General features: G+C 44.3%; 1 protein-coding gene across 1 annotated transcript in view; it reads right to left on the bottom strand.

Moving 5' to 3' along the window:
* Positions 1–1,918: 1,918 nt before the first annotated feature.
* ROR1 (receptor tyrosine kinase like orphan receptor 1) overlaps positions 1,919–12,743 on the bottom strand; it is a 216,289-nt gene continuing 205,464 nt past the window's right edge. Inside the window, exons 8-9 of the mRNA XM_054384153.1 lie at positions 9,238–9,449; positions 1,919–3,343 (exon numbers count right to left, since the gene is read on the bottom strand). Coding sequence (XP_054240128.1) covers positions 1,919–3,343; positions 9,238–9,449 — 1,637 coding nt within the window. The remainder of the gene's footprint in view (positions 3,344–9,237; positions 9,450–12,743) is intronic.

The following is a 12,743-nucleotide window of genomic DNA, read 5'->3' as shown; positions in this document are numbered from 1 at the left end:
AGCACTGCTGAGAGCACAGCAAAGGACTGCACCATTCCCCCAGGACAGTTCCACCATTCTGCTGCTCCTGTGCGCTCTGCAAATATTTGCAGAGCCAAACACTCATTTAAGCCTCTGTATCGTACCCCTGAGTACCCTCTCTGCAAATACCAGTTGCCAAACTCTCGTGTCCCATTCACAGGAAGGCTTCAGCAGGCTCTGAGCTAGCAGATTTTAGCTCTCTGTTAAAATGACGCCAAGAGGGAGGAAATCCCATCGTGTTTACGGTACAACAATGTTTTAATGAACAGCAGCATAAAATAATCAGTGTTTAATATCATCTCTGGCACGTGAAATACAAAAAATGCACATATCTTAATTATAAAATAGCCTTTTCATGCTTGCCTAATTGAAATGCCCATAATTAATAACTCAATCATCAAGTAATACAGTGATTAAATGCATGCAGTGACAAAAAAAGAAAACTATTTGGATAAGGTAGTGGCTGAGTATCACCATAATATATTTCAAGAACATCTACATCAGGTTAAAAATAGAAACAGACCAAGATATAAAAGGCAGAGATGTATTTTTCATTTCAGTTGTACAAAACACGATCACACTTTTGTGCAAAAGAGATAAAAATAGAGTCCTATCATACACCATTGCCAACTGAGCAAAAAGGTTGGGTTTGTCCTGGGTACAATAAAAACCCTATTTAGTACCAATATAAAATAAAGAGTCTGTGGAAAACTGGAAAGTACACAGCACTTTAGTGACTCAGTAAAGTGGTTTTTAATGACTACTCTTGATTGCTTGGACCTGAATGAATTTTCTTTTTTAGCAACAACACAAATGTCATCTTTTCTGAGGTGAAAGTTCATACTAATTCACATGATTAGAAGTGACAGACACAACTGCCATCGATGGACTTGCTGCCTGATGGAATGCGAGTTCCCCCCCCCCGCTTTTCTTTTTCCTCAGGGTTCCTGGAGTCATAGTCACTGAAATTACACATTGATCTGAAACAATAAATATTCCTGGGAGGAAAAAAAAAAAAAAAAGAAATCCTGATTGTCATTATAAAATTGTGGTTTGGAGCTTTTCCATTACACCGTTGCATAGCAACAAAAGGATATAAGATTTCTGCCTGAACTACTAGATTATGAAATGTTGTCTTTGAGTGAGTTGATCCAGGTTCTGAAATTAAAATGCTTTAATTCCATTCCCTTTTTAAGGCAATTTCTTCGAACCCCAGCCATCTTTTGCAGCCAACAGAAGATGATGTTTGCAGACTGCAAGTTGAGAACTCAAGTTATTGTGCTGTCATCTAAATGACTTTTTTTTTTTTTTTTGGTCTGACTCTTGAACTCAGACTCCCAACTTGAAAAAAGACACAAATCCTACCTGAAGGAAATTATTCAGCTCTCAGATCACGTATTTGAAACGTAAGCCTTGACTGCAACATTTACAAATACTTTAACTAGCTCTTGGAACTGAAATTGCATGCCCAGCAGACCTCCGAGCATTGGCATCTCCTAAAAAAAGAGACAAATATTAAAATATGCTTTCAGTATCAGAAAGTTCCTGTGATTTAAACCACACCAGAGGTCCAAAAAGCTGTGAAAAAGCGTAGGATAAAATGTTTTTATTTAAAAAAAAAAAAAAAAAGAAAATCCCTCTTCCCCTTTTTTACTTTGTCGGTGGCACTTGAACAAAGGCATCCATTGATGACGTGGAGTATTCCTACCACAACGATCTCTGCCTGGTTGAGTCTGCCCATCCTGGTAAGCAGTGAAACTTCACAGAAGATACTTGGCTGCAGTGTCTGTTAAACAACCAGAAGGATTCTTTAATAAAATATTTGAATAGAAATCTTTCCTCCTCCCCCTTCCTAGTTCATGTTGTAAATAGTTATATTTACAAAGACCTCGCTTATTTACAATTCAGCGGAAATCATGGAGTCGTTGGGTCCATGGATGCTGGAGTCTCCTAGTAGGGAAGACTGCTTCGAGTCAATTTTGTATGGTTTTTGAGTTTTGTTTCCAAAAACTGTAATACCAATTCCTGCTGGATGACTAGGAATTGCCATATGAGATAGCAAAGGAATATTTGCTTCCTGGTTGGATCCTGAAGATGGCAAACTAGTGACATGACCTGTGCTGGTTGATCCACTGGCACTGCTAGGAGAACGACTCTTTGGAGGAGGACAGTGCTGGATGACCCGAGGCGGACCTTGAGGTTGATAGTGGGCAGCTGGGAAGGCAGCGTATCCTGGCGGAATGGGGTACCCATTGATGGGGATGTACCGCTGGTTTTGAGGTATGGGTGGCCCGATAAAGCTGGCGATCTGGCCTTGTGGTATACCTTGTGCTGGAAACATGTAGTTGGGGTATCTGGGGTTACTGAGGTTGCTCACTGGGCTCGCACTGAGGGAAGTCGTTTGAGTGGTGGCATTCCCACCGGAAGGGGTAGTAGAACTTGTGTGACTTGAAAGACCCTCCCAGGAGCGCAGCCTGGCATGGATTTCCTTAAATCGTGGCCTCCGGGATGGCAGATCATGCCAGCACTCTGTCATCAGGCTATACATTCTGGGAGGACAGTCTTCAGAGCAGGGCAGCAGTTGTCTTTTCCTGATCATCTCTATGACTTCTTGGTTACTAAAGCCATAATAAGGTTGGAGTCCAAAGCTGAATATTTCCCACAGAACTACTCCAAATGACCAAATATCCGAATCAGAAGAGAACTTGCCGTACATGATGGCCTCGGGTGGCATCCAGCGGATTGGCAAGAGGGACTTGTTCTGGACTCTGTAGTAATCGGCAGAGTAGATCTCTCTTGAGAGTCCAAGGTCTGAGATTTTCACATGAAGTTGCTCTCCAATTAAAATGTTCCGAGCGGCGAGGTCTTTATGGACAAAGAAATGGCTGGACAAGTACTCCATGCCTGCTGCGATCTGCACGGCAATATGCAGGAAATCCCCGTGGTCCAGGCTGGATTTTACAGTCCCATCCTCATCACTGCTGCATCCGACATCTGAATGGGGTGATCTCATAATGAGGAACTCATGGAGGTCTCCTTGGTTCATGTACTCAAAAAGCATGCAGACAGGCTGCTCCTGGGTCACTACACCTAAGAGGCAAACAATGTTAGGGTGATGGAGCTCAGCCATGAGAGATGCTTCCTGCTGGAACTCTGCCCACTGCTGGGGGTTGTTAAAGTCTTTTAGTGTCTTGATAGCCACGAGCTGAGCGTGATCCATGCCTGGAAGGTAGAGATGGCCTTTGTAGATCTTGCCGAAAGCACATTCACCCAGTTCTTCCATGAAACGAACGGCAGACAGAGGTAGCTCCTTTGCCTTGCTCTGGTAAAGACACAACAACAACGTGAAAAAAACAGGACTGAAAACAGGTTTTTTAGTAAAAGATCTTTTTCACCCAGGCTGAGAGACCTGGGTATGTTTAGCCTAGAGAAGAGCAGCCTGAGAGAGGATCTTCTCAATGATCAGCAAGAACTAAACGGTGGGGGGCAAGAGGATGGGGCCAGACTCTTCTCAGTGGTGCCCAGGGACAGAACAAAGGGCAATGGGTACAAACCGGAACCCAGGAAGTTCCACCTGAACAGGAGGAGAAAATTCTTTGGTGTGAGGGTGCTGGAGCCCTGGAGAAGGTTGCCCAAAGAGTTTGCGGAGGCTCCTTCTCTGGAGAGATTCCAAACCTGCCTGGACATTGTGATCCTGGGCAAGCTGCTGTGGGTGCCCCTGCTTTAGCAGGTGGTTTGGCCTGAATAATCTCCAGAGGCCCCTTCCAACCTCTACCACTTTGTGATTCTGTGATGTCTGAAAGCCAAGCAGACTGACCCAGCAATCCCTGGGATGCAGACACACTTGGCAACGTTTCTGTTCAGCCCAGAGACGCAGACACTCGTGAAATGGCATCAGCCCCAGGCCAGGCACACCAGGATACCAGCATCAGCAAAGCTCTGGGCTGAGTGCTGCCTAATCCCTGTGCTTCAAGCTCCCAAATGAAGTGCAGAATTACTTTTTGCAAGTAGAAAGTAATTCTGCACAAGGTCAGACGCAAGTAGTAAGTGTTAGAGCTAAATACATGCAGGAAGCACCAGCATTTCAGCACATTGGGCTTGAGCATTTATAGACTCAAAATTGAATCTGACTAATTTCAGGAATTGAGGCAATTCACATACTTTAAGCAAGGACATGCTGAAGTGTTTTCTGGGCCAGGGCCTAAAGTCTTAGCAGAAATTTTTTTTACTAAAAACCCCTATGTCCTTATAGATGGTTCTTTCTTGACTTTGCTGTTAACCCTTCAGTGTATGGTAGAGACTATTTCTGCTCACACTTGAGTGAGTGTTCTGTCCTGAAACACAGAATCATAGAATGGTTTGGGATGGAAGGGCATCTTAAAGATCATCTAGTTCCAACCCCCTTGCCATGGGCAGGGACACCTCCCAATAGATCAGGTTGCTCAAGGCCTCATCCAACCTGGCTTTGAACATGACCTCCCTGGGCAACCTGTTCCAGTTTCTCACCACCCTCACTGTAAAGAATTTCTTCCTATTCTCTAGTCTAAATCTCCCCTCTTCCACCTTAAAGCCATTACTCCTCATCCCACCTCAACAAGCCCTTTTAAATAAAAGTCCCTCTCCAGGTTTCTTGTGGAGGCCCCCTTCAGGTACTGGGAGGCTGCTATACAGTCAGTAGGAAAAATGAGACAATGGTCAAAGAAGGAAGGTAAACTATTTTAAAGCTCTGTTATTATCTTGGTTTCATATAAATCATAGAATCACAGCATCATACAATTGTTTGGGTTGGAAGAGATAGAGCTCTAAGATCGAGTCCAACTGTTAACCCCGCACTACCATGGCCACTAAACCATGTTCAAACTGCCATGTACACGCTGTTCTTGAACACCTCCAGGGATGGGACTCCCTGGGCAGCCTGTTCCAGTGCCTGACCACTCTTGCAGGAAAGAAATTTTTCCTAATATCCAACCTAAACCTCCCTTGTAATGAGGCCATTTCCTCTCGTCCTACCACTATTTACATGGGAGAAGAGACCAACATCCTCCTCACTCCAATCTCCTTTCAGGGAGTTGTAACCTCCTCTTCTCATCACAGAATAGTTTTGGCTGGAAGAGACCTTTAAGATCTTTAAGTCTAACTGTTTTTCACTCTTAGGCCATAAATAAGTTGCATTATTTTCAAACATTAATTTCCACATGAGCTTATTACACCTACACTGACCCCCTCATTTAAGCTCCTCAGGATAGCCATAGGTAGTAATTTAAGGCTAATGAGTTTGGGATCTATCTTTTGTAAATTAGTGTAAACATCAACATCTGCATTCCTGAAATAATACAGCTTTGGAGTGACAACAGAGGAAAAGAAGTGACAACCAAAAACAGTCATCAAAAAACGACATTTTGGAGTAAATTAATTCTAATTGTATTGACCACTTACGACTCCTAGACAAATACCACATTAAAAATAATAATAACAATAATAATAATAAAGCCATTTAAGCAGGCAGGCAGTAGACTGTAGGGTGATGGCAGGAAATTAGCTATATTGTTGATGGAGCAGATGGTTTATATTACACAAATCCTTTAGGCTAAAACTTGTTTAGGTCTGGCATATGGTAAATTATATTTTAGTAATGAAAGTGGAATGACCTCTGTCTGACCTGAGGTTGGGTTCCTCTGTTTGAACCAACGGAGTGGAAAACTATGAAAGAAAATGAAGTCATAAAGTTTTGGCAGGAAAGGGCTCATTTCAAGAGAAGGGGTTATAAATCTGCTGGGGTTTTGTTTGACAAGTATTTGTCATACAGCGGCCCACGAGATGTAAAGAAGTGTAAAATACAGATCAGGCAGCACGCCAAAGTAAACCCAGGACAAAGGGAGAGCCCCAGGAGTGAAGCCCACCACTCCTATCTCTTTATCAGCTCCTTCCATTAGGTGAATGACAAGACCAGCTTCTAGTTTATTAGATTTTGGGGAAAGCAATTAAAACCTCTTAAAACTGAAAGGTGCTTTTGGATGAGCAAACACGCACCCACCTCAGCTGCAGCTTCAGCCTCTTCATGCCCAAAGCTGACATTAATACTGGAAAGAGTGGGCAGGAATTGGAACAGGTTGCTCAGGAAGGTCGTGGAGGTGTTCAAGAAATGTGTGGACATGGCACCTGGGGACATTGTTTTATGGCCATGGTGGTGTTGGGATGATCTTAGAGGGCTTTTCCAACCCAAACAATTCTATGACTCTATGATAGTATTTAAAACTAGGATTCTACTTCCTTTCCTGTCAAATGTTGTTTGAAAAGCAAACAAAACATTGGAGACAGGAAATTCTGGGCTGCCCAGGGGGAAGACACAGAATCAGCCTCCATAAGATGGAAAGCTTTTTGCAGTGTATGACTTTGGACATAAAAAGGAAACTCTGCTTTATATTTGTAAACATTTCTGGGCACAATGCTCTCCTGCATTGTCGGCACAAGGCATCAATAAGTGGAAATTGTGACCTCATTGAAGTGATGCTGACATTCCCAGCTCAGAATAGAATCACAAAATCAGTAGGGTTGGAAAAGACCTCCAAGATTTAGACTGGACATTAGGAAGAAGTCCTTTACAAGGAGGGTGGTGGAACACTGGAACAGGTTGCTCAGGGAGGTGGTGGAAGCCCCATTCCTGGAAAGATTCAAGGTCAGGCTTGATGGGGCTCTATGCAACCTCACCTAGTTAAAGATGTCCCTGCTTACTGCAGGGGGGTGTAGGATTAGATGACCTTGAAATGTCCCTTCCAACCTAGTGCATTCTGTGATTCTGTAATCATCAAGTCCAACCACCAACCCAACACCACCATGTCCACTAAACCACATCCCAAAGTGCCAAGGCTATGTGTTTTTGAACACCTCCAGGGATGGTGACTCTACCACCTCCCTGGGCAGCCTGTTCCAATGCCTCTCAGAGCCCCAAACCTTTAATAGTTCCAGGGATGGAGTATCTATCACCTGTCTAGGCAACCTGGGCCAGGGTCTCACCATCCTCAGTGTAAAAAAATTTCTTCCTTCTCTTCAATTTAAATCTCCCTCTTTTAGTTCAAACCTTCACTTCTTGTCCTGCCACAACAGGCCCTGTTCAGCTTTCTGATTGCCCCCTTTAAGTCCTGAAAAGCCACCAGAAGGTCTCCCTGGAGTCTTCTCTTCTTCAGGCCAAACAACTCAAACTCTTCCAGCCTGGCCTCACAGAAGAGACACTCTCTGAAAAACTAGATATATAAGCCCCCTAAATATATCAGAAAACTATAGATCCATAAACTTGATAATTCAGAGCAAATACCAGCAGCAACCCCTCACTGCTTTACTGAACTTAAGAAGAAAACTACTCCAGGGTTTATTCAGAGATGGAGAACGCAGCTCCTGAAGCACAAGTGTAACCTTTGTCCAGTAATTACTGCCCAGTAATCAGCTCTGCTGAGAGAACATCTCAATATCCAGCAGTACTTCACAGTTGGAATTAACACTGCTGAAACTCAATAAAATCAGAATCTGGATTTGCTTTGTTATGTCATTTTCTAACAAAAGTAACTAGATGGAATTAAGATGATCTTTAAGGTGCCTTCCAACCCAAACCATGCAATGATTCTATGAACAGCTTACTCAAAGGCGTGCCTGACTGTTTCAGATCCTACAGTCTACACCATTTCTATTCTAATTACAGATAGCATTGGGTCAGAAGGGACCCTTAAAGGTCATCTTGTCCAACCCCCCTGCAGTCAGCAGGGACAATTCCAACTAGATTAGGCTGTCCAGGGCCACATCAAGCCTGATCTTGAATGTCTCTAGTGATAGGGCCTCAACCACATCTCTGCCCAACCTGCTCCAGCGTTTCACCACCCTCATTGTAAAGAACTTCCTCCTAATGTCCAGCCTAAATCTCTCCTGCTCCAGTTTCAAACTATTGCCCCTTTTATCACCACAGGCCCTTCTAAATAGTCCTTCCTCAGCCTTCCTGTAGGTCCCCTTCAGATATTGAAATGCTGGTACAAGGTCTTGCCGGAGCCTTCTCTTCTCCAGAGCTGCAGGTGAGGTCTCACCAGAGCAGAGCAGAGTGGCAGAATCATTCTCTATCTGCTGGCCATGCTGCTTTTGCTGCAGTCCAGGATGCTGTTTGCCTTTTGGGCTGCAAGTGCACATTGCTGGCTCATGTCTTCTCACCCACCAGTACCCCTAAGTCCTTTTCTCCCAGGCTGCTCTCAATCTCATCATCCCCCAGCCTGTATTATAGAGATTGATTTTCACTCTGAAATGCCTCAAAAGAACAATCTCCATCAGGCTGTTGAAGGGAACTGTGGAAACCAAGGCAAACACTCAGGGCTTTATTCTGTCTGTAGGTGGCAGAAGGCACTTGCAGCCCTGAAATGAGTGATCCATGTGGGTTTGGAAATCACTGCCCTGCCAATAAACAAGGAGCTCAAGGTTAATCATGCTTAAATCTTAAATGATTTTACAAAATGCTTCATGAACCTGGGACTACAGTGAAGGAAAACACCACCAGTGACAAGAGCTGCTGTGCATCAGCTGTGCTGGCCAGGACTGCAGGCAGATTGTCAAGGCTCTGTTTTGGTAATTTCTCTTTATTTAACGGAGAGAATGGGTTAAGCCTGGAAAAACAGGGAACAAATCTTTCCAGAGTCATTTCAGCTGAGTGAAAGATGACATATGGATACAGCAAATCCAGGAAAAATTCTCTTGAGAAAATGCTGAATCACATCTTTGTCTGCACCACTTTCCAACTTAAATGAAGCAACTTATGCTTTCTTTATTCCAAAAATCTTCCAGCACCTATTTATCCAGATACATGGACACACAGAATTACCTCCACAGGTCCAGCACACTTGCTGTGCTGCTGCTGAGGAGATGTAGGGTTCTCAACCACTGCAACATGCCCCCCAGGGAAGTGGCTGAATCCCCATCCCTAGAGGTGTTTAGAAGACACAGCGATGTGGTGCTGAGGGACATGGTTTAGCACCAGGCTTGGTAGAGTTAGGGAATGGTTGGACTTGATGATCTTAAAGGTCTTTCCCAAGCAGAACAATTCTATGATTCTTGAAGTCCTTAACAAAAATTACATCAGAAATTACAAATTGGAAATCAGCTCCACATTTCAGCACTGAGATGATCAAGGCATTTCACTCCCTGCCTTGACAGCCAGCAAGTGTGGAAGTAGAAGTGAGAGGTTACCTTTGGTTTATAGGCATTGAGCATTGACATCTCCACATTCTGTCCTCTCACATGTTTAGGCTGTCTCTGAACAGGAGGGGAGGATGACTTCTGATTGTTGCGACAGATGCAGATGAAGAAGAAGAGCAAGGCTATGGCCAGGGGAATAGTGACACTTGGCACCAGGATATACAGGATTTCCATTTTGTTCTTTTCCTTGGAATCCTTATAATCTGGTTAAACAAAACAAAAACCAAAACAGAACAATGAATGAAGTATCCCACAGTTGAATACATCCTTGAATCAACTAGAAGCTTTAGGAAGAACAAACTATCCAGGCAATGCTACTGCAATCCCCCTTGAAGGCTGCTGTATTTCCTTCATATTAACAGAGCAATTAAGTTTGTTGACTATCAGTTCTGTAAGAGCACAGAATGGCCAGGAACAGCTTCCCTGTAGCATGTCAGTTCAAACCTACTTATGGAAGGTGTCTCTGCCCACGGCAGTGGAGTTGGAAGCAGATGAACTGTAAGGTCAACTCGAGCCTTTCATGATTCTATCAAATAGCTGCATATCTTGAGGTATTATTGCTGGGGGTGCAAGGAAGAAATTATCTGACACAGGTCCACAGAAAAGTTGGCTTCTGAAGTATCTTATGGATGAAAGGCTCTGGTGAGATCATGGCCTCCGTATTTTCATATGTACACTAGGTTTTGGTTTCCTGAATCCAACAGAAATGTAGGGAGCCATTAAAAAGGGTAGTTTTATGCCCCTATTTATTTCCAGTCTCCTGTTCTCAACATCTCCTAGCACTGGCCACCCAGGGCACTGGAACAAACACCATGTGCAACTGAAAACTTCCTCTCTAGTTAGTTTTAGGTGAAGGATGGATTAGAGAGCAGGACAGTTAGGGACTCTAGAGCTGAAGAAACAGAGAACGCCTGGGAAATGGGGAGAAACACAAGAAAACGGTAAGAAACAGAGAGAACAGCCCTGGATTTCACCCCAGGAAGTTAGGAAAGGGATTCAAAAAGTCTGAACACAGAACAAAAAATGTAGCATAATCCTAATTACTGAACACTGGAATGGGCTCCCAACAAAGGTGGCTAAATCCCCATCCACGGAGGTGTTGAAAAGAGGCAGAGATGTGGTGCTGAGGGTTTAGCACTAGACTTGGTAGCGTTAGGGAATGGTTGGACTCAATGATCTTAAAGGTCTTTCCCAACCAAAATGGTTAAAAGAAAACACATACTGAGGACTTGGTCTTAATAGGATTAATGGGAAAACCAACTCTGTACCAAATATTCACTAACGATGTGTCATCTGAGCAGGGTGGCAAATGCTGGCACAAAGGACACAGCAATGGCAGCTGACAGGAAAGCTAGGGCATGGATAAAAAAGGAGGATCCAGAAGGAGTTGGAAAGGCAGACTGCTGAACGTAGTGTAAATGTTAGCTGCAATATTTGCTCCCTGCACAGCTCTCTTCACAGCTCAAGAGTGAGCAATTCATTTTAGGAACATGAAACTTTCTACCAGTACTCAGCAAGGCACAGCTGGGACATCAGCCACCCACCCCCTCCACCTGGCTCTGGTTTCACAGGGCATGTGTGCCAGTACATGTTGCTCAGAGGAAGGGGCAGTAGGAGAAAGGAGAGGCCTCAGGCTGGAGCTCACATCCCGGTGTTCATGCAGCACCCACTTGTGTTGACAAGGACAAACCTTCCAGCTGGGCTGCTCTGAGCACAGGGACACTGAAGCCTGCTTTGCTCTGGCATCTCTCAGCAGCATTCATGGAGTTCAGGGTATGAGTGCACATGGATTAACACTCTAACTATAGGGCACCCCAGAAACTTTGGGGATCACCTTGAGCTGCAGGACTGGTGCCGTACCCTGGTTGTTTCTGTGGGAGATGGTGAGCATCTGCAGCAGCATCAGGCCTAACAGATTCTGGCAGACCAGGGAATGTTTTCTTTTTCCTACAGGGTCACTTCAGTTTGTTTGTCTGTGTTTTCCAGGCTGGATTTGTAGAAGTGCTTAGCAGCCCACACAGATATCTTTTATGGACTTAATTAAACATGAACTTGATCTGAAGCTTGGGTTTGACTCAAATTGTGACAGAGGCAAAGTTCAAATGATTCTGGATGTCACTTTGCATAACCCCTCTCCTCTTACAGGCTCACTCTGTCCTGTTCCCCGCATCAGACTCCTTTCTTGGCTGTTCTTGGCTGTTGTGTTTTTAAATTGAGAGGGGAGATAGCCCAAATGTTTCTGTGGCCTTTGGGAAACAAGAGAGCACCGAAGCACCATCCCCACTGCAGTCTTCCTGTGCCCAGCAGACAGGTCATTGTTGTGTGCCCTCAACTTGCCTTCAGTGAACATCCATCTCTACAGCATGGACCCACTGTGGGCTTCCTTTGTGAGCTGCTGCTCTCTAGCAATCAGTGTCTTGGCCCTCAAAACCTTCTAATGTTTGTCTTTTCTAATCCTCATGCTCAAATGACTCTGTTTTTCACATCTTCCTACATTCAGCTTGACAAACTTCTATGAACCAAATCTATTGCAGCTTGGGAGACAACTGAAAGATACAGTTGAAGAAAGAACAAGAAAGCAGCAGCACGAGGCAGACAGAGACCTGGGCACTAGTTCATCACCTGAGCTATTCCAGTCAAAGGGAATTATTATTCTTATTAAGTAGGAACCCCTGCTGTGAAGCCTCATTAGGTTAATAGGTTTCTTGGGAGCCATCCTAATTAAATCCATTTCCCATCTAGGCAGGTCCTGGTGACGCAGAAGGCACAATACTGATTAAAATGTGCCTGAAATGGTTCTTTCAGCCAGTGCAAAAGCAGCAGAATGCAAGTCCCACATGGGATTTGGGTTTTAATATGCAGATTAGCATTTAACAATTAAATTACCACTCACCTGATACAGCTCTATTTGTACTTCGAATAATAATGCCACATAACCCAGTTGGACAGCAAGTACCATTTAAGGCAGTGGTGAGAGGTAATTAAAAGCCTTGTCAGGAATTCTGCAAGCCAGCCAGCCAGCCAGCCAGCCTATCTCACTTATTATCTAGTGAAACCTTCAAACCAGAGACTTTTGCAACACATCCAAAAGCGTCCTGCTTTCAGTTATTTCAGATCAAAAGACTGAGCCAGGCCTGGGATCTCAGAACCCATCTAAAAGGGGCAAACAGCAACCCCCCACCCCCACCAACTATCGACTCTTAATTACCCAGTTACCCAGATATTGTGCAAAACACAAAATGCACATAGCTGAAAGGTCATATAGCAGGGACAGAAAGCTCAGCAGCAGCTCTGCTGGTGGACACCTCCAACATTTGGTTCAGTTTTTGGGCCCTCACTACAAGAATGACATTGAGATGCTGGAGTGGGTCCAGAGAAGGGAAACAAAGCTGAAGGGTCTGGAGAACAGGTCTGGTGAGGAGCAGCTGAGGGAACTGAGGTTGTTCAGCCTGGAGAAAAGGAGGCTGAGGGGAAACTTTCTCACCCTCTACAACAAC

The sequence above is a fragment of the Indicator indicator genome, chromosome 10, assembly GCF_027791375.1.
Source record: "Indicator indicator isolate 239-I01 chromosome 10, UM_Iind_1.1, whole genome shotgun sequence".
NCBI lineage: Eukaryota > Metazoa > Chordata > Aves > Piciformes > Indicatoridae > Indicator > Indicator indicator.
Note: the sequence above shows the minus strand (reverse complement) of the source record. Positions and strands in the feature narration are given on the sequence as shown.